Source organism: Drosophila grimshawi, unplaced genomic scaffold (genome assembly GCF_018153295.1).
Source record: "Drosophila grimshawi isolate 15287-2541.00 unplaced genomic scaffold, ASM1815329v1 contig_848, whole genome shotgun sequence".
NCBI classification, from domain to species: domain Eukaryota; kingdom Metazoa; phylum Arthropoda; class Insecta; order Diptera; family Drosophilidae; genus Drosophila; species Drosophila grimshawi.
In genome coordinates, this window is record NW_025063692.1 from 6,135,381 (window position 1) to 6,153,849 (window position 18,469).

Consider the following 18,469-nt stretch of genomic DNA (forward strand, 5'->3'; position numbering starts at 1 on the left):
ATTTACATCCAATTGTCAAAGCTTGTTAACATTTCCCGATAAGTTATCTTTGTTATAAATTTTTGGGTTTTAATTTAACAAGCACCAAATATATTTATTATGCATCATATACTATTACTATACATATATTTCTTTTTTATATTTATTAGCACCTGCTTAAAATCAGCGCAATTGGCAACTCTGCTGTCAGCACTTGTCTATCTGTGTGTGTGTGCGTGCTTGATTTAAAGTTGCTGTTGTTGGTGCTTGTTCATTTCTCCACATTTGCTGTTAGAGTCTGCGATGCAGCCTCTCTTTTATACACACACACACACAGTGAGAGCGAGAGAAAGAGAGACGCAGCGGCGGCAACTGGGCGCATTTCAACGGTAAACATCATGAATGCATTTGGAAAGTGGCTCGTGGTGTTTGCATTTTGCATTTCTTCGCATTCTTTTATGTTGATGTGTGTTGTGTGTGTGTGGTTATGTGTGTGGGGCTCTTGCTTTGCACAATTGTGCCAGCAACAACAACAACAACAACAACGATGCCAAAGACGGCATTTTCATTTCTCAGAATTGATTGGCCGTCGCGGCTGCTGCCGCTGCGCCTGCTGCCAACTTTTATTTCTTTACTGCACTTTTGTGCTTAAAGCAGCAGCCGACGTTGACGTCGACGTCGCTGCCAGCAGCCACCTGTCGTTGTTTAGCGCTGCAGACGCTGCTGAGACGTCTTGGCAACATTTTTTTTGTGTTTCTTTCTCTGTCCTCTGTCCGCTGGTCTGTATGTCTGTCTGTGCCTTTTGCCTTTGCGATTCTGATTAAATAACGTTTGACTTGGCGTCGGGCGTCGACGTCGACGTCGTCTGCAACTCCGTCTGCGTCTGCGTTTAGGCTTTCGTCGTTGTTTGGCGTCCTCGTCAACTGCCTTGCTTATGCGACACACACACACATACATAGGCAATTGGCCCGTTATGCACTGCTTGATAACAACTATCATTTGTGATGATTTTTCTTCTTCCTTTTTTATGTTCTCTTTTTTTCGATTCTGCTCAAATTTTAATAATTGCAATTTTTACAAAATCTTTTATATCATGATAATAATATATGAAATTTATATTTTTCTTTTTATTATTTGAAATACACTTAATATATATGTATATTATATAATTACAATTTGTTTTAATAGTGCTTAATCTAAAAAAAAATGCGATTTGATTTTGATGTTGCTTGTTTTTGGAGAACTATCAAAGATGTTTCAAGTTTCGCAAATATTTAACGCATGATCGTTATCACAATAAATGATGCGCATAAACGATGCATCCGTTCGCTTCATTAGCTGTACATGGATACAGCAACAACAACAACAACAGCAACAACAGTTGTCGTCTCTCTCTCGCTCTCTCTCTCTCTCTCTCTCTCTCTCTTGCTGTGTCTTTCTTCATTTCTTCTTCTGTTTGATTCTGTGCTCATTCTCATTCCCATTCCACGCATGCGCAGTCTACTTTTCAATTTGGCATCATCAGCAACAGTTGCTGCTGCTGTTGCTGCTGCTGTTTTTGTTGTTGTTGTTGTCTTTCATTTCTTGCTTGTTTTCAGTTGGCGTGTAAATCTATTAACGTCGCCTCGTTCTATGACTGGCATCGCATCATTGTAATTCCTCAACTCACCTGCTCCGATTGCTGCTCCTGGACAGCAGTTTCTGTTGTTGTTGTTGTCAGCTGCCACTTGCTACACTCAGAAAAACCACATCGCTTGCGGTTGAAACATTTTCTTGCATTTTTATGCATTTGTCAAGTATTTTTCAAAAGTTGAATAAAATTTGTATCTGGTTCGGTTCATGGCTCCAATCATTGGTTCACAAATTGGTCTGGTTCGTGACAATGTTATTGGTTTTTGGTTCCGTAACAATGTAAAAAATTCCCAAAAATAATTACCTAAAATTGACACATTTTAATATAATAAAATTAGTTCTGGTTTTGGTTGCTTATCTTCAAGTTCAATTAAAAATACTCCATATTTTTTAGAATATCCCAGAAAAATATATAAAGAAAAAAGTGTTTCAACTCAGGTTCAAATTGGGTAGTTGTCTGAAAAACTGGTTCGATGCAAGGTTCAAATAACAAGTAAGAAGAAATAGAAGAAAATTTTATATTCTTGCAGAGCAAAAAGGAGCTAAACAAGAAAGTTGTTCAAACAAGAAGTTCATTTAGCTGTAAGCTATAGTAAACCGATTCGGATTCGACATATAGTGCATAGAGCCTTGCTACAAAAAGAGGTCTCCAAACTGGCTGACAAAGTTTGTAAAAACTGTGAAATTTGTTTCGTTGTCATTGGCATTTATTTTGGCCAGTGTATGTTGCACGTTAGCCAGCTGCCAGTTGCCAGTTGCCAGTTGCCCGTTGCCTGTTTTGCCATTGCGATCGCCTCGTGCCAATTTGCCTAAGTCGACTATTTAACTATTTTTGCCATTTGCCATTTGCCGTTGTTGGTCGGCTGCTCGGCTCTCAGCCACAGTAGTTGTAGTTGTTCAAGTTGATGCTGCCCCATTTGGACGTGCGACTTTTATTTCTGATTTTATTTCACGGCACGTCCTCTTCCAAGTTGCTGTTGTTGTTGTTGTTGTTGCTGTTGTTGTTTGCTGTTTGTTGTTGTCGTGCTTGTTGCCCAGTTAGCAGTCAGTCAACGTAGACGAGACGCCACCTGCATTTTCTTTCTGAACAGTACCCCCAATGCTCCTCTCTGCCCCCCCCCCCCCTCTCTCTCTCTCTCTCTATCTCTGTATGCTCTCCTCTCTATTTGAATAGATAGCCACACAGACACAGAGAAGAGCCGACATTACCGCCTAATTTGTGGCCCATTGTGGGTCAACATAGCCGAACCCCAGCATTGTCGGGCAGAGCAGTCTTCGCCATGATTGATGGAACGACGACAGTTGTTGCTGCCGCTTAATTGCCGCGACATTAGCAGCCCACAATCCACATACACGCACGCACACACACACAGACACACACACACACAGTCGACACACAAACACTCTGCATGCAGATGCCACGCCCTCTCGCCATCAATCATGACACCACACAAAAAGGGGCAGGCATGTGGTGCAGTCTATTAACTATAGATTAGATACAGAAACAGATACACAGTTTACAGCATACAGAATACAGAATACAGAATACAGAATACAGATACAGATACAGATACGCAAACAGATATAGATACATTTGATCGGTGGAGTGCTGCACATAAGATAAAGGGAAGTTACAGATAAGATAAATCGAATATAGACTACAGATAGATGTAAGATATACTCAATATAAATTAGAGATAGCTGGAAGATAAATAACTGCTAAGATACATTAATGATAGATAGAAAATGTATGATATATAGATAGATTAATAGTTAGATAGATAGATACATATATCACTTAAAGATAGACTCAATATTAATGAAACATACAGAGAAAATAAATGGAAGATGGAATTATGAAAAATGCAAGATAAATTGAGCACAAATAACTGTTAAGATAAACTAAAGATAGATTGAAAATAAATGGCAGATCAATAAAATATAATTGGAGGAAAGAGAGCAAACAGATGAAAGATATATTAAAGAGATATGAAATATAAAAAGATAGATATTTAAACGAAAGATAGACTCAATATAAAAATAAAGATACATAGAAGATAAATATCAGATGAACTGCATATAAAAGATAGCAGATATATAACTGTTATGATAATCTTAAGATAGATAAAAAAATTAATGGAATATCAATAAAACATACTTGGAGGAGAGAGAGCAAATTAATGAAAGATGGTCATGAATTGACCTTGATATAAAAAACCACATTTAAAATTGGAAAAGCGATGACCCTCAAAGAGTACTTCTAGGGACGGGTCAAAACTTCCCAAAGCCACAACTTAGCTTCATGATTTTAACTCTAGATTAATACTAGGGAAAGGGGGAAACTGTCCCAATTTAACTCAAATTTACATAGATTAAAATTAAAAAATATATATATATAATAATAAAGAATAATATTAGAATTGCATCTGCAATATCTACAATATTTATTGCTCAGAATAATAATACGAGTATATATCTATTTTTTGTGGTACACCCAAACAACTGGCCAAGTCGAAGTGAGATGGGAACGGAGAGGGGAAGCTGAGACGCAGCTGAACTGGAACTGGGAGATGGCACTGGGAGATGAGACTGGGACTGGGACTGGGACTGGGATCTGGCAGTTGTTATTTGGTTATCTGTCTCCAAGCCATATAAGTCGAGGCCAGAGTCAAGTCGAGTTGAGTCGAGTCGAGTCGAGTCGAGGCGAGTTGAGTCAATGATGGTCTGAGGACCGCTAGCTTGTCGAATGGACAACGTGTGTGTTACGTACGCGTATTTATGATTGGCAGCTGCCGGTGGATCAGACTCAAACTGAAACTCTTTGGAGACTGTGGTGTGGCGGTGAGGTTGGCGGTGCAGTTGGCGGTGCGGTTGGCGGTGCAGTTGGCGGTGCAAACAGCGTTCGTTGTTGTATAAATAAAAGCGTACTTACTGCGATTGCCACATGCGGCAGACTTTGCAGTTGGAATGCGTTTAGTGTGCGACATACCCCCCCCCCAACACCCATTCCACCATTCCCCCATCGTCTACCCAACACTGCCACCACTCCCCGAACAACAAACAAACAGTGGTAGAAGGCAAGAGCAATAGAGGCCTGAAGAGGACAGCCAATGTGAAGAATGTTAATGCAGCCAGCAGCAGCAACAACAGCAGCAGCAGCAGCAACAGCAACAACAACAGCAACAACAGCAACAACAGCAACAACAACAGCAACAACAGCAGCAGCAACAGCAACTATCGACAAATGACAACGTTGACGACGAGCAAAGCAACTAAGTAAGTCAATAGACTTGACTGTTGCACTAGCAGTATACCCTGTAAATACCCATTCACATCATCTGTCAGACTCTGTTTTCGTTTGTTGTCGTTTTGTTAAATATTTCTCTTCTTGAACACAGAAGATGTTTATCGGTTTCGGTTCCGGTTCCGGAACGAAGATGAAGATTCTCCTATGAATTTGTTGGACTACTTTCTTTCTTTCGTTATTCGTTATTATTTTGACTCATTGCGATTTCTGTAAAAGGTTCTTCAAAATGATTTTCCTTTGAGTTTTTGGTTCGTTATTTTCTATAGATAATGCTGCGGTTTCGGTTCCGGTTTGGCATTCCAATATCCACTTTATATATATATATATATATATTTAAGATTAACATATTGCTCTGCTTCATAATAATCTGTTGGGCTTAAGCCAGAAATGAATTGAATAAAAAAAATAGGAAAATGCAAAAGAAAATTGCATATTTTGTCTAAAGAACTTTTCATTCTAAAGTTAGTCACATATCATAAATATAACCAATTTGTACTCCATTAACAGAGGATCCTCTTCAAAACTACACGTATATTTTATGATATATCTAATTTTAGGAATTCAAATTACAAATCCGATAGAGAAATTGATGGAGATTTGAAAAACATTTTATTTTATAAATAGAGAAACGATTGAAAGTAGAAATAAATGTTCATGAATGATGTTTTCCAAAGAGAACTTGATTATATTTATATATATATATATATATATTGTTCATTTTCAAAATTGTAGTCTAAACGATGCGCAGCTATCATTGTTAGTCGAGGGTATTTAATAAGAACAACAACTGTTGAAATGAGCACAAACATTTACTTAATCCATTTCCAATGCAATTGCTCTCGTTCCCGTTCCCGTTCCCGTTCCTGTTCCCGTTCCCGTTCCCCCCTGCTCAGCAACTGCTCCAGGCACCCGTTGCCCGTTCCCATTGACGTTCCCGTTCCGTGTTGAATTCATCTAGTTTTTTGCTTTACTTTTATACAAAATTTACAACTACATAGTTAGAGATAGTACGGAGCTACAGTTACTTAGAGCTAATTTCCTGGCTGCTGCTGGTGGTGGCGCTGCTGATGCTGTCAGACTTGGCCTTGGAGGTGTTGGCAGTGTTGGCCTGATCCGGTAGAAAGTATGTCATCACACTGAGCACGCTGACCACGCCAAGCAGTGCCCAGAATGTAGTGTCACAGCTATTGAACAGGAGTCGTCCCAACAGATTGCTGCCGACCACAGCGCCCAGGCGACCCACCATCATGATGAAGCACATGCCCATCGCATTTATCTGCGTCGGATAGAAATCCATAGCAATCGTGCTAACCAAGCCCCCACAATTGCCAATGGCCATCGATATGGTCAGAGCGATGACAACCAGTGCAAAATTCTCGAGCCAATGCAACAGGATCAAACACACAATTGTCAACATCATCCAGCCAACTGTATAGATTGTATAGATTGTAAAATATGATGAGTATATGGTGATCCATCCATCATCTAGATCTATCCGTTACTCACTCAGCAGATTCCGTTTGCCAATCATATCGATGGTGTAGGCAAATATCAGATAGATGACTGTGAAGGCACCACCAATGCAGATCATCACCTGGTACGTATTGATATCGGCTGCTATGTGGCAGACACTGTCTGAGGCGATCTCGGTCTCGGCGGGTGTGTTGAAGCCTTGCAAGATGGTGCAGAGCAATGAGCCCTCACCACTGTGCTTGCCCAGCTCGTTGAGTATGGTGGGGAACCACATGAATATGCCCTGGGCAATGCCATAGATGATGAACTGTGTGGTGCAGATGTTCAGTGTGTGGAAGACGCGGGAGCGATAGAACAGCGGCACCGTCTGCTGCCAGACGAGACGCACTGCATCACAGAAACTGTGAACGCTGGACAAACTGGCGCCACCGGTTTGTGGCGATAAACGCTTGACGGGATAATCGCCGGCAGATCGTCCAAAATTCTGTTCATAGATTTTGCCCAGCGTTTGCAGTGCCTCCTCCACGTTACCCTGGACGAGCAGATATTTGGGCGTCTCCGGCAGCGCATAGAGACCCACAATTGCTATCAGCGATATCGAAACATCCGCAATGATGAACAAACGCCACGAGGACAGTGGCAAGCCCAGCAACGAGCCCTCGAACTGCAACGGCAGAATGCCAATGGCAACAGCTGAAAGAGGAGCAAGTGAAGGTTACCTAAATATTGGACATTTGATGGGCACTTACCGGGTGCAAACATCATGGCAATGCACATGAAGCAGGAGAGGAGTGTGACGTGACGGACACGAGACCCATTGCCATGGAACTCGCCACACAAGCTGAACACACACGCCTGTCCGCCGGAGATGAAGAAGCCGGTAAGGAAACGGCACACGATCAGCATCCAAATGTTGACCGAAAACGCGGACACTATCGAGCAGATCGCGCTGAGCGCTATCGCAATCCGGAGCGTTGCGACCCGACCCCAAGTGTCCGCCAGGAAGCCCATCGCATGCGAGCTGAGAACGACGCCCAGAAAGCCAGCCGAGGCGAGTATGCCCTGCTCACCCAGTGTGGCATTCAGATCGCATTTGACCAGTGGCATGATTAGACTAACGCCCATTATCTCCACCATAACAGCCATGAAGCACATGCCACAGATCAGCAGCAGTTTCAGGTGAAATCGGCCAACACCAGCCAACGTGATCGCCTCCTCGAAGCTGTACTCGCGACTCTGGACGGGCTTGCATTTCTCCACAGTGCCTGCCAAATTACAAAATATACCTTAATAAATATATATTTTGATTTGATTTGAAATTGAATTCACTGTCAAGTTTTTGTGGTTTTATTAAGGAACTTTATGAGCCTGACACGACCAAGATGCTTTTCCCTTCTCGTCTACGTCCAATTCTGGAATCCGATTCATTAAATTTGATTGGAATCTTTGCTGAAGAGTTTCTTGCCTTTTGCAATACTTCAATTAAAGTCTTTCGTGTAGTTTACAATGATTACAATAGACTCTATCATCTGTAATCAATTCAGAGTCCTCTAAAATTTATAATTAAGAACTCAATTTTTAAGCGTTTTTTCTCCTGAATAATATTTAGCTTTTTTGGGTTTTTTTCTGGGTTGTCCGTAATCGTTTAAATACAGCCAGAAATCTTATCAATATTTCTTATTTATTTATTTATTTTCTAAATTGTATTTTACATTTTATTTTTAATTCAATTTAATGCATCAGTTTTTGTATTTATTTTTGTGGCGAGTGACTTTAGTTGATGTTCAATAAATAAATAAGAAATGATACATTCAAGTTGTGTTAAAAGGTGTGTAAAATGTAGCAGATATTTATATATATATATATAAGTTCGTCAGTATATATATGTTCTTGTATGCCATGCACATAGCACAGTCTACTTCATGTTATCTATAAATGCCGTAGTTTCGCATTCCGATAGCATTCCAATTGATTAAGATATTGCCTCTCAACTGAGTTTTAGATTTACCTTGACATATTATTGATCAACTGGAAAAATTTCAGCAAGATAAGAATAACTGATTTATATATATATATCATATTGTTTGTGAGAGAAGCATGATAATCGAAATGAGCACAAATATAGATAGATTAGATAACAGTAAAGTTAATTACCTTTTTACATTTGAGTGTCCTAAACTAGAAACTGTATTTTAATTGCCTCAACACACTTAACACTTAACAGGATATCTTCGAGACGAGTTCTCTCGACTAGTCTAAAATTGTTGAATTAGTTATTGCAGCTGAGCTGCTGTTCCCCATTTTCACACTTCGAATGAAAATCAACCTGTCAATTTAAAGAGCATTTTTGAACTGATATACCCAGTCTTTATATACATATATTTATATATAAAAATGCATTTTGGCTTTGCGTTGATTTGAAGGTCGATCAAAAGTCGATTGAAGTCAATCAATGTCGGTTGGGATTAGGAATGCACACGCTTCATTTGCATAATTGGAGGTGCTTTAAGTACGCCGATGCCAAGTTGCCGCCGTACAGTTAACGGTTAACGGTACGCGATGGCAGCGTCTGCGAGCAGCGATCCCCTGCCGGATGATGTCAGTCTGCCCAAGGAGCAGCCAACATCGGCGTTCTTTGAATCGAAAACCTTTCGCCTGATCTCCATCATTATCTATTTGGGCGGCATCAGTGGACTGGGCATGGCTCTCGCCTTCTACTATCTAATCTTCTTTGACTCCGGCATGCCCGATATACATTTGAAGTTTCCCGTCTCAATTGGCGGGCACCCGGTGCAGAAAGTACACGAGTACCAGTGAGACGCACACAGACATAGAGAGAGAGAGAGAAAGAGAAACATCCAGAGAGAGAGAGAGAGAGAGAGAGAGAGAGAGGTATGTCTGAGCTAAGCTCCCCTAGAACACTCAGCCACTCAGCCTACCCCCTGACATCGACCATGTCTAATTGGATTTGCCCATGCACATTGCTTGCAAGCAAGCTCGAACAATGAATACCCTACACTTAAATATATCCAAATAAATATATAATTTAATATAAATATTTAGCAGCTTTAACTCATCTCAAAAGTTCTGATCTAAGCAAACTGAAAACTTACTAAAATATGCCAAAAGTTAAGAAAATTGTACAAAATTTCTTCATGTGTAACTTGTTGTTGTAGTTGACTGTGGCAAGCCTATGGTAGGGTCTGCTGTGGATAGAGTACAGTAAAAAAAAGAAGAGGAAAACAAGAAGAAAAGCGCAACAACAAAAAAGAGACAAATTTCGAAGCGAATCAAACCAGGTCAAGTGGCTAAAAGAATATCGCACGTGATGTGGGCGTTGTGGAAGAGGCCCCAACGGAAGATAGCACACAGGCAGCAGGGGCAGGGTGGGTTGGCAAGGTGCTGGTGGCATGGTGGGTGCAAGTTGGTGCAAGTTGGTGCAGGTATGGGCATAGGGTGTAGGGTGTTGAATCTTATTAGCGTGGCGGTCAAGACGCTATCCAAACAACGATGCAGCGCCCAAAAACCGCTCGGCCAGAAGCAACCGCAATAATAAAAACAAACAACAACAACAACAACAACAGCAGCAGCAGCAGCAGCAACAACAACAACAATAATTGCAACAAGAAGTGGCACAAAATACAAATGCATAAGGAAACCGCAAAACCGAGCAAATTGCAGGGGCAAAAGCATCGGCATTGGTCCGCCGTCATTCAGTACGCCTCCAGAGACGCCGAGCCGTGGAATACCGCAGATTTCTAACGCTTGCCTCGTTTAGCCTCATTTGTTATTGTTATTGTTTTTGTTTTCGACATTGTGTACGTGTGCAGCAATGATGAATAACATGGCTGCTGTGGTCAAGGAGGCCAAGGACGAGGAGATTCAAGTGCCCAAATCGGATGACTTCTTCGAATCGAAAACCTTTCGCCTGCTAACCCTAATGCTCTACATGGGCGGTGTCAGCGGCATGGGCCTAACTCTGGCCATGTACTATATGTTCATCTGGGACTCACGGATGCCACCGCTGCCAGTGTTCAAGCATACGCATCCCATTGGCTAGTTTAGCACTCGCCAAGTCCACCCAAAGCCACAGTGCCACAGTGCCACAATTCGTGCTTCTCATCAACATTATTTTGGGTGAGTTCTCCACGTTCTTCGGGGTCTTCATTTTAAATATATATATTTTTTGATATCTATTTACTTGTCCCAAGTTGGTGGGGATTAATTTGTAGGGTGTTCGTGCTTTGAAAGAGAAAGTGCCACATTGGTGGCAAGCTAGAATCGAGGTTGTCGAGCGCTGGTACAAATGTACCAAAATATGTACCTGTCACTCTCTTTTCTTTTGGTACATCTTATCTTATATATATATGTATATAAATATATATATTAAATTGTATATTAATGCTTAAATATTTATTAACTTAAACATAAAGTTTGTTTTTCTTCTATGAAAGTATTAATATTAATACATAATCCTTCTAATATTATATATATATAATGCTTATCAGTTCATCAGCTAAAAAAAAGTATCTGTTAATCGATTTTCACCTGGAAAATGGTACTTTTCAACTCAAAATCGTGCCTCTTTTTCATAAGTTACGTAATTAACACTGGAAAATATATATAAATATATATAAAGAGATATATATATATATATATATACTTATACCCCATTCCAATTTAGATATATAAAAATGGTACATTTCCAAGAATTCCTTATATGTCGAGTGTAGGGTGCTGGGGTAGGGTTTGTAGAGGGTACTGGCGGTGCTGTGTTGGCGGGTCTGTTATAAAAAAGTTGACAGGCACGCACAAAACTAATCCGCTTTAGCATGTGTACGGCTAAATCGCAGAGCAGTGCAGCTATAGCGCTGTCTCTCTACCTCCCTCTCTCTCTCTCTCTCTCTCTCTCTCTGTCTCTTTTTGTTTTTTTTTTTTTTGGTTTTCCTATTTATTGGCTTGCGTCAGCCGCTTTGACGATCCGATTTTGATTTAATCGACTTCAGCGTCAAAGTAATGAAATCAGTAATCGCTGCGACGCAAAGCAAGTTGGGCCAGCTGTTCGGCTGTCCAGCTGTCTACTTGTCCAGTTGACCAGGAGGTGCACCAACTTAGAGAGAAATGTCCGGTGAACAGCAGCCGAGTGCAGCGGCCGCCGTTAACTTGGCCAAAATAGTGAACCTCATTGGCTCAAATGTGCAGGACGAGGAGCCAGCCGCCAACATTGTCATTGGCAGCTCGCGGAACATTCGATTGGCCAGCAGCGGTATTCCCCGTCGCAGCACCTACTCCTACATACCCAAATCGCCGCAACTGGAGGAGATTATTTTTGCGGAGCCAACATTCTCGGAACGTTTTGCCCGCTACTTTGTCATTGTGATCTATTTGTGCGGCTTGTGCAGCCTCGGCTTCATTCTATCCATCTATCATTTCTTTGCCTGGGACTCCCGGATGCCGCCCGTCTTCAAGGGACAAAAGAAGGCGCCGGCCTTTGGCTAACTGGGCCAACTCAGTCTTTGAGCCATTGAGTTGCAAAAAGTTGGTAAGATATCATCGAGATTAGTGAAAACCTGCTCGAATTTGTAACTGTTTATCATTTTTATAACCTGAAACCATTGAAAATGTACCCATTTCTGGGCAAATGTATGTAACAGGCATAGCTTCTCGTATACTCGACTCCCATCAAGTTTGCTTCATTTTTATCGATAACTGTCTAAATTTCTCAAATATCGATATTTATCGATTTCCGAAAGCAATAACAGGTACAATTTGTATTGTACTGACTTCTAATTGCGATTAAATATACATTGACATATTTTTGATCAAGTGTACAAATTTCTTTAAGATCGGATAAGAAACACCCAAGTTGGAGTCCAATAAAATATAGTCTCATTTTGATATAATTCCTTTCAAGTGGAAAAAGCATCTTTTGTATATTTAACGGCTGCGTGCAGGGTATATCGTAGTCGAGCTCACAATACTCACTCACTTAGCGATTTTTATTTATTTTTTGTAACAGTAATTCAAGTGAGAAAATCCGGCTGCGTTTTAAGCAATTCTTTTTATGCTCATTCTTTTTATACTCACAAAAGGTGCCCAAAGACCCGATCTAGATAACGCTTACAGGGTATCTATCTATCTCTAGTTGTCCTTACCTTCTGTCAATTAACGCGAGTTGATGGCATAATCCTACTTCTATTTAATTATATATATATATATATATATATAGAGTTGGCATATCAGCATATCTGCTGTTTATGTTTTATTCAAGGTGCCGCAATGCAAGAAAAATTCCTTGAGGGCCATTTGCAAGAAAAAAAAGCAGAAAAAAAACATTATTGCAGTCTGTTGGCAAAGGGGAACTGGAACTGGGTGTGTATGTGTGTGTGTGTGTGTGTGTATGCGTGTGGCCTACATTTAAGCTAGCCAGCATGATGGATGTTTATATGCGTGTGTGTGTGTGTGTGTGTGTGTGTGTAAGTCTTATACAACAAAATCAATGGCCAACATTGCAATCGCTCTGGGTCCAAGCCGCTGTCCGCTCTCTCTCACACACACAAACTCTCTCTCTCTCTCTGTGTGCTCTCTCTGTGTGTGTGTGTGTGTGTGTGTCAGATTTTTCAGTTGCATTCGTTTCGTTGTCCTAGTGACCCAGTTGCAGATTATTAACCTCCCAGTCCGATGATGACCGAACGAACGAGCAGCCGAACATGCCGAACAACGTTACCCGAATCGAAATAGAAAACAAGTAAAAGTTTTGCACTTGCAGCGAGGACTAGGTGCGTAAATACCCTGCAGAAAAAGCTAAGAGCATACTTATATACATATTCTATAAAGTAGAAGCATAACTTTTGATGGTCAACTTGTCAAATGAATCTGTTTCACAAATGTGATGAGAATGTACCATTTTTATGTGTGCCCATATATTCTAAGCAAAAATGTAGGCACATGCCATTTTTGGTACATTTGTACTATTTTTACGCTTCTTATGTGATGGATGTCTACACACATATGTATATTTATGCATGTATTATCATTTATCTAAAGCTTCCTCCTCCTCCCGTTACATTCGTTTAGTGATTGTTGTTATACCCACCTCACAACTTTTAAGTACATAGAGTACAACAACGAAATCGCTTGGCAGACGAACCTGCGAAGCTGCAGGTGCAGGAGAACAACCAACAGCGAAAGTTTGCCCAAGCAAAGCGCAAAAAGTAAAAGCAACAACAACAACTACAAACTAGTCCATACATATGGGCGTGTGTATGTATACATGTATGTATGTGTATGCGTGCATAAGTATGGATTTGTTTCTTATTTGCATTGCCTTTTGCCTTTTTGCTGTCCTTCGCAACGCCGCCAGCGAAGGTTGCCCGCGCGCATGGTCACCCTAGGCAAGAAAAAAATTAAAATATACTGGCAAATGCAATTGGAGCATGATTTCATTTGAATTGATTGATGTTCTTATATCTTATATATATATTTAATTTTTTTGTTGTTGATATTTGGGCAGAAATCAGGCGCGCATTTCGATTTCCGCGTGCAATGAACAGCAATAGCAAAAACAATATAAACAAATGCCAAACGCCGATTGACTCACACCAGGCGTGTAGGCGAGGAGGGGTGGTGGGGGTGTCGGTGGGGTGGGCGTCTCGCTCTTGACACATAAAGCAGTGGACAGGCCTCAAGACGTGCCGACGTGCTGCTGCCGTCGTCGCCGCTGCAGTCGCAGTCGTAGCCAGCAGCGCATTGTTTTTGTTTGGAATGCGAACGACGCGTGCCAGCTACATTTTAACAAACAACAACAGCAAGCAGACGCCGACGCTGATGTATCATATTTTGTGCATGCATGCATGTATGTGTGTGTGTATGAAAATGAGCAAGGCAAAGCAGCAAGCAAACAGGCATTTTATGAATGAAATTATATATGTGGGAAAAAATGCCGAAAAAAAGAACAGCAGCAGAGCAGCGGCAGCAGCAGAACGTAGAGCGAGAGGATCGGCATATGGCGACGAGGCGCGCCTTCGGGCGCAGGCACGAAGGCTAAGCCACGCGAACAGTTAGCGACACGAAGTGTGATGCTCCAAAGTCGATTACACTCCTGCTGCATTGGCTGCTGACAGCAGAGCAGCGACAGCGGCAGCGGCGTCAGGCTCTGCTTTTTGGCTGTGGCTTATTTTCCCTCGTGTTCTGGGTCGTCATTTGGCTTGCATTCGCTCGACGCGTCGGTTGGCAGCAGCAGCACCACTTTTTTTTATAGTCCATTGTACAGTAAAACTTTGTAAACTGTTAACCTCAAGCGCAACGCGACGCGTTCAAACAATAACAATAAAAACAACAACAACTACAAAAGAACATTGCATTTATAATAATAACTAGACTAACAAATTTTGCACTGCCCACATATCAAAAATAAATAAAATAACATTTCTTATATATATATTTATAAAAAGGAAAGTGCAAAAAACAAAACAAAAAAATGCAGCACAAATAAATCTAAATCAAATATTATATTGAAAGCCAAAAAAAAGAATAATAAAATCAAAGCAACAGAATCAAACAATAAACAATAAACAAAAAAGAAAACAAAAACGAGAACAATTTGTTGAAAATGAATTCGAAAAGCAATTCGCTTGAGGAGAAAGTGAAATTGCCGCCGACGGAGACAATAAGCCGCTGCTATCAGCCGCAGCAGAGCAACCGTAAGGTCATCCGCATTCTAACGGTAGCCGTTTACGTCCTATGCGTTTCCCTTGCTGCCATTATGCTATCGCTATACTATATATTCATATGGGATCCAACCATACGTCCCTTTGTCACCAAGGCCAACCAGTGCGGTAAGTTAAATGAATAACAAAATAAATATATTTAACAAAAATATATATATATAAATGCAGAAATATAACATTTCTTAAATAATTGGAAATTAAGTTATAAATTTGTTGCTTTGCATCACAAAAATGTTTGAGCAATTCCTATTAAAAGCAGATGCTGTTATTTAGCGGCGGGAATGGTGGGTGGTAGGGGTGTGTTTTTGGGCGGGATGGGGAATTTTACGGTTTTTAGTTTGTGGTCAACTGTGGGTCTAAATTAAACTGGAGCACAAAGCACTTTCCACTGGGCTAACACATAAATTGCATATAAGCCAAAACCACATAACACCCATGCCCAAGCCCAAGTCCAGGCCCCGAACCCAACTAGCCCGAATCCAACCAGCACCCCAGCAGCACCCACAAACTAACGGCTCGGAACGCTGTCGTTACGTGTGTTGTTGTTTTGCCGGAAGGGCGTGAAACTGCTGCTTCTTCTTGCTTCTTGCTTCTTGTTGCTGTTGCTGGCGCATTTCTCTCTTTTCCATTTTACTAAATCAACTCGAAATTGGGTCAATGGGCTATCTCCTGCACACCCACACACACACACACATACAACACACACACACACACACACACGCACATGCAGTCGTTTGGTTGCGGTTCAATAAACGCATTGTCACCAGCCATGAAATTGGTTTCGATATGCGATACAAGATACTATATTATATTATTATTATTACGACGATGACGATTATCATTTACAATTCTGGACTTTTTTATTGCAGATAAAATTGTGATACCCGAAAAGATTGCCATACGCCTAATAAACTCATCGGAAGTCAGCGCCGAGCAGTTTTACAAGCACATACTCGAACAGTACCGCATCCTAAATCGTTTGCAGCTGCAACGCCAGCAGTTCCTTGCGAAGCAACATCTACAGCTCCAGCAGCTGGAGGCGAGCAATCGTTTCCAGGAGGTATTTGCCACCGCCACCATAATACAGGCGCATCCGCATTCACGCGAACCCACGCTCAAGAAACCAACAGCAACACACAATTTTAACTCGAACAATACCGGCAGTGATTCAGGCACCTATCGCTTGGATCAGCAGCAGCAGTTGTCGCCATCGAATGTGGTGCCACTGGTGCTGGACACATCGCCCCCATCGTCCGATGGATTGATGCATACAAAGCGAAAGATTCATCGCGGTCACTACAAGCACCATCGAGCGCGACTCGGTAGTGCTGGTGTCCAAAAGAAGCAGCTACCAGCGGAACGCAGTACCGCACTACCGAGCAGCTACCCAGCAGCGTCCGAGCAACCAACGGCGCCAGCAGCAGCAGCACCACACGGCTATATGGACACACCCCTGAATCCAGCAGCTGGCACCATAGTGCAGCAACCGTTACAACTGTACACCTCCATGCCCATACCGCTAATACTCAGTCCGAGCAATAGCGAGAAGCGACCCTCGCATCACATTCACACTCATTCCCATGGCGATCGTCGGGGCGGTGCTGGTGGTGGTGGTGGTTTTGGTGGTGGTCAGGCTCGTCGTCGCACCACTACGGCTAGCGTCTCTGGCTACGATGCCCAGACATATCTCAATCCATTCCTCACCGGCGAGCTAATCTTCGAGAAGTAAGCGGCGACAACTGGTTGCAAATGCAAATGTTTTTCCCCCATTTTGTACACACAACATCAAAGAAACGTTGATTAGCTGAATAGTTGTTGGCCAAAAGTCAAAAAACAGTTTACTTTAAGGTCGCAAAATCTGGCGACTCTAACTCTGTCATCATATCTCCGTACTCCGTACTACTTCTACTATAATCCCCAAATAGAAACTTGCACACGGCAATTGCATCACATAAATACGAGTATATATCAGAGATGTAGGTATAAATGCCGGATTCCATTGTGCTATATATATATATATATAGTATTTGGTATTTCCCTAGTTCGTTATGAAGCTCATGGTGGTCCCAGTTAGAGCTCTTCAAGCGGCAGCAAACATTCTTTAGTTGGATGTTCCAAAGTTACACGAATAGAATGTTATTCGCTGATGTTCCTGCTAAAGTTCATGTTAGCCGACATTAGAGTAAATTTCGTTTTGTTATTTTAACAAATATGTTTGCACAGTTTTCTCATTATTATTATTTTAACAAATATTTTTACATTGCTTGCTCAGCTAAAGTAACTTTTAGCTGATTTATAGAGAAAATTCGCTTTGTTATTTTAACAAATATATGTATCCCGCTAAACTGTTTTTTTAGCTTTCTGCTAAGGTGCATGTTGGCTGACATTACGCTAAACTTGGTTTAGTTATTTTAACAAATAAGTTTAGACTGTTTTCTCAGCTGCCTGCTAAAGTTCATGTTAGCTGACAGCAAGCTAAATTTCGTTTTATTATTTTAACAAATATTTACTTCACTTGAAAACTATTAATCAAAACGATGCCCAATGGAATCCGGCCATTAGTTATGTATAAGAAGCAGTATATATCTGAGCTATCGATCTGATCGATCTGAATGCTGAAATCGATTGCCATCTCTGATAAGTACAATATAAACGATGTAATGCAAATTAAAAAAAATAAAAAACACACACACACACATATGAACAACTATCAACACCTCCAATACATACCTATATCTACAAAAAAAAAAAAAAATGAAGAAAAAACATATAAAAAAATAGAGGGGCAATACTTTAAACAGTTTTTCAGAAAAAAAACCCAAATAGACTCACAGCAAATAGAATTCTAAGGCAGAAAAACACTCGGCGAACGCAATTACTCAATAATAGATGATAATGATATGGTTATATGGCAGACATTTATAGTTATTGGTACTTGTATACAAAAGATGTACCTAGACGGGACCCACTCCAAAAATGAAAAAAAAAAACCAAAAACATTTATATAGAGCGTCACTCACTGCGGCAAGAATGCAACAACACCCCACCTAGGACACTGCTTTAAGGCAGCTAGCGAATGCTACACCAACTACAATAACTAGTTAACTTTAGTAATATCCAAAAAGAAGAAAAAAAATATCACACACACACACACCTACATACATACTACATACATATATAAGTCACGATAAATCACGGCATCGGCATGAATGGAAGAGATCGGAGCGGGTTCAGCTTTGGCAAATATTTGCATGCATAAATTTCATAGATGGTTCCATATAGATTGATATCGATTTACATATATAAATATATATATATATATATGGTATTTGTATATAGCATGTAAGTC

At 40.9% G+C, this 18,469-nt stretch overlaps 5 protein-coding genes across 6 annotated transcripts; 4 read left to right on the plus strand and 1 right to left on the minus strand.

Annotated features, from left to right (window-relative positions):
• Positions 1-5,934: 5,934 nt before the first annotated feature.
• LOC6566257 (3-hydroxybenzoate transporter MhbT) lies at positions 5,935-8,736 on the minus strand. The gene is made up of 4 exons (XM_001992085.2): positions 8,718-8,736; positions 7,141-7,656; positions 6,425-7,084; positions 5,935-6,346 (listed from the first exon to the last, which is right to left on the minus strand). Exons 1-4 carry the CDS (start codon positions 8,734-8,736, stop codon positions 5,940-5,942), a joined length of 1,602 nt encoding a protein of 533 aa, XP_001992121.1. The 3' UTR covers positions 5,935-5,939.
• Positions 8,737-8,950: 214 nt separating this feature from the next.
• Positions 8,951-9,482, plus strand: LOC6566258. Its single transcript, XM_001992086.2, has one exon. The coding sequence runs from the start codon at positions 8,951-8,953 to the stop codon at positions 9,206-9,208; it is 258 nt and encodes an 85-aa protein (XP_001992122.1). The 3' UTR covers positions 9,209-9,482.
• A 635-nt stretch (positions 9,483-10,117) lies between these two features.
• On the plus strand, positions 10,118-10,522 carry LOC6566259. The gene has a single exon (XM_001992087.2). It carries the CDS (start codon positions 10,224-10,226, stop codon positions 10,449-10,451), a length of 228 nt encoding a protein of 75 aa, XP_001992123.2. The 5' UTR covers positions 10,118-10,223; the 3' UTR covers positions 10,452-10,522.
• An 874-nt stretch (positions 10,523-11,396) lies between these two features.
• On the plus strand, positions 11,397-16,053 carry LOC6566260. Of its 2 annotated transcripts, none has more exons than XM_043215944.1 (2): positions 11,397-11,933; positions 13,039-13,166. In XM_043215944.1, exon 1 carries the CDS (start codon positions 11,513-11,515, stop codon positions 11,888-11,890), a length of 378 nt encoding a protein of 125 aa, XP_043071879.1. In that variant the 5' UTR covers positions 11,397-11,512; the 3' UTR covers positions 11,891-11,933; positions 13,039-13,166. The 2 variants fall into 2 exon arrangements, with proteins under 2 accessions (XP_043071879.1, XP_001992124.1); XM_001992088.2 differs by lacking the exon at positions 13,039-13,166 and adding an exon at positions 15,990-16,053 and having other exon boundaries at positions 11,398-11,933.
• Positions 14,986-18,097, plus strand: LOC6566261. Its single transcript, XM_001992089.2, has 2 exons — positions 14,986-15,228; positions 15,990-18,097. The coding sequence occupies exons 1-2, from the start codon at positions 15,003-15,005 to the stop codon at positions 16,847-16,849; spliced, it is 1,086 nt and encodes a 361-aa protein (XP_001992125.1). The 5' UTR covers positions 14,986-15,002; the 3' UTR covers positions 16,850-18,097.
• The last annotated feature ends 372 nt before the right edge of the window (positions 18,098-18,469 follow it).

Coding starts and splice junctions, on each gene's coding strand:
- LOC6566261 (XM_001992089.2), top strand. CDS start 15,003: ATGAATTCGAAAAGCAATTCGCTTGAGGAGAAAGTGAAATTGCCGCCG. Junction 15,229..15,989: donor CACCAAGGCCAACCAGTGCG/GTAAGTTAAATG, acceptor TTTTTATTGCAG/ATAAAATTGTGATACCCGAA.
- LOC6566257 (XM_001992085.2), bottom strand. Junction 7,085..7,140: donor TGCCATGATGTTTGCACCCG/GTAAGTGCCCAT, acceptor CTCCTCTTTCAG/CTGTTGCCATTGGCATTCTG. Junction 6,347..6,424: donor TGGCAAACGGAATCTGCTGA/GTGAGTAACGGA, acceptor CAATCTATACAG/TTGGCTGGATGATGTTGACA.
- LOC6566260 (XM_043215944.1), top strand. CDS start 11,513: ATGTCCGGTGAACAGCAGCCGAGTGCAGCGGCCGCCGTTAACTTGGCC.
- LOC6566258 (XM_001992086.2), top strand. CDS start 8,951: ATGGCAGCGTCTGCGAGCAGCGATCCCCTGCCGGATGATGTCAGTCTG.
- LOC6566259 (XM_001992087.2), top strand. CDS start 10,224: ATGATGAATAACATGGCTGCTGTGGTCAAGGAGGCCAAGGACGAGGAG.